Source organism: Sporothrix brasiliensis (assembly GCF_000820605.1).
Source record: "Sporothrix brasiliensis 5110 chromosome Unknown Cont22, whole genome shotgun sequence".
NCBI lineage: Eukaryota > Fungi > Ascomycota > Sordariomycetes > Ophiostomatales > Ophiostomataceae > Sporothrix > Sporothrix brasiliensis.
Genome location: NW_024467141.1, coordinates 538180 through 539360, shown reverse-complemented (window position 1 = coordinate 539360; position 1181 = coordinate 538180). Strand labels below are relative to the sequence as shown.

The 1181-nt window shown below is 50.8% G+C and overlaps 1 protein-coding gene across 1 annotated transcript; it reads left to right on the top strand.

Annotated features, from left to right (window-relative positions):
* Positions 1-681: 681 nt before the first annotated feature.
* On the top strand, positions 682-948 carry SPBR_08767 (uncharacterized protein; the record flags this gene model as incomplete). The annotated part of the gene is made up of 1 exon (XM_040767005.1): positions 682-948. The coding sequence occupies one exon, from the start codon at positions 682-684 to the stop codon at positions 946-948; it is 267 nt and encodes an 88-aa protein (XP_040614425.1).
* Positions 949-1181: the final 233 nt, after the last annotated feature.

The following is a 1181-nucleotide window of genomic DNA, read 5'->3' as shown; positions in this document are numbered from 1 at the left end:
AGAATGAATGTCACACACAGCAGCCATGGAAGCTCCCGTGGCAGTACGCAAAGTGATGGCCAGTCCCCCGCGGGAACACCACAAGATCAATATTTCCCAATGGGAGACCTTTTTGCTGTCTCACGCAATTTTATTCAGGTGGTGCAAATTGCCTGCCATGACCAAAATGAAAACACGACACAGACCTTTACGGAGGACATTGCCGCCACAAGAAACAAGACCGGCGACCGAGTGGACGCCGAAAGCTTTGTGGTCCTCGCAAATTCGACATACGCAGCATTGCTGGATGTATACCATCGTATATTCCATATTGTGGACGCTATCGCCAGCAGTGAAAGTTGCCCTCCACCCTCTCACAACAGCTGTGACAGCTTCATATCCACTAGCGAAGGCGACTTGAAGCAATCTCTACAGTCTGCGACAGCCTCGGCCTCGTGGAAAGACATGGCAGCACTCTCATGCCTAAAGGTCTTTCACTTTCCAGACGTGTCTGTCGGAGGGTTCCCCATTGTCTCAACACCGGCGCTGCAGCTCGGACTGGGGTTACGCCTGGCGGACGATTTCCTATGCCAGTTCACAAACGTGGTCGCCATGACGCAGACTTGTTTCTCCTCCACCACTCAAGTGGAGAGCTTGACTTTGAGTGCGCTGGCTAAACAACACCAGCAATCCTTGCCAACAATGAGCACCAGCTACTTTCCCCATCCTCCGTTGGTGGTGTCGAACGACCTCTGTGTAGGTGATGGCTTTGTCGGCCTCACGGATTGGGACGCGTCGGCATCGGCATCGACGGCGACATCTGTCTCTTCGTCGTCAGGAAGCAACAGCTCGTTCTTGTTGCAATATGGACAGGGCATGCACAGTTCCTCGCTTTTGGACGACGTTGTGCGTCGAGAGCACGATGTAAGACAGGAGTTGGCGGGTCTGCGGAACAAGTTGGCAACATGAATGTGCGTTTCTATGTTATGCGAGATGAGATGGAATGTTGAAGGCGCTGCAACTTTCGAATTTGCGCCTCTCGTTATGGTGTTATTTGTCTCTGTCCTGCCTTACTTAAATTTTGACCCAAGTTGCAAGCTTGTTGTCTAAGTTCGTTCACTTTCGGCCCCCATATTAATTGCATCTCTAACTCCCATAAATAGGTTCCAAGTTTGGCGAGATAAAGATGTTTCGTGATTTTT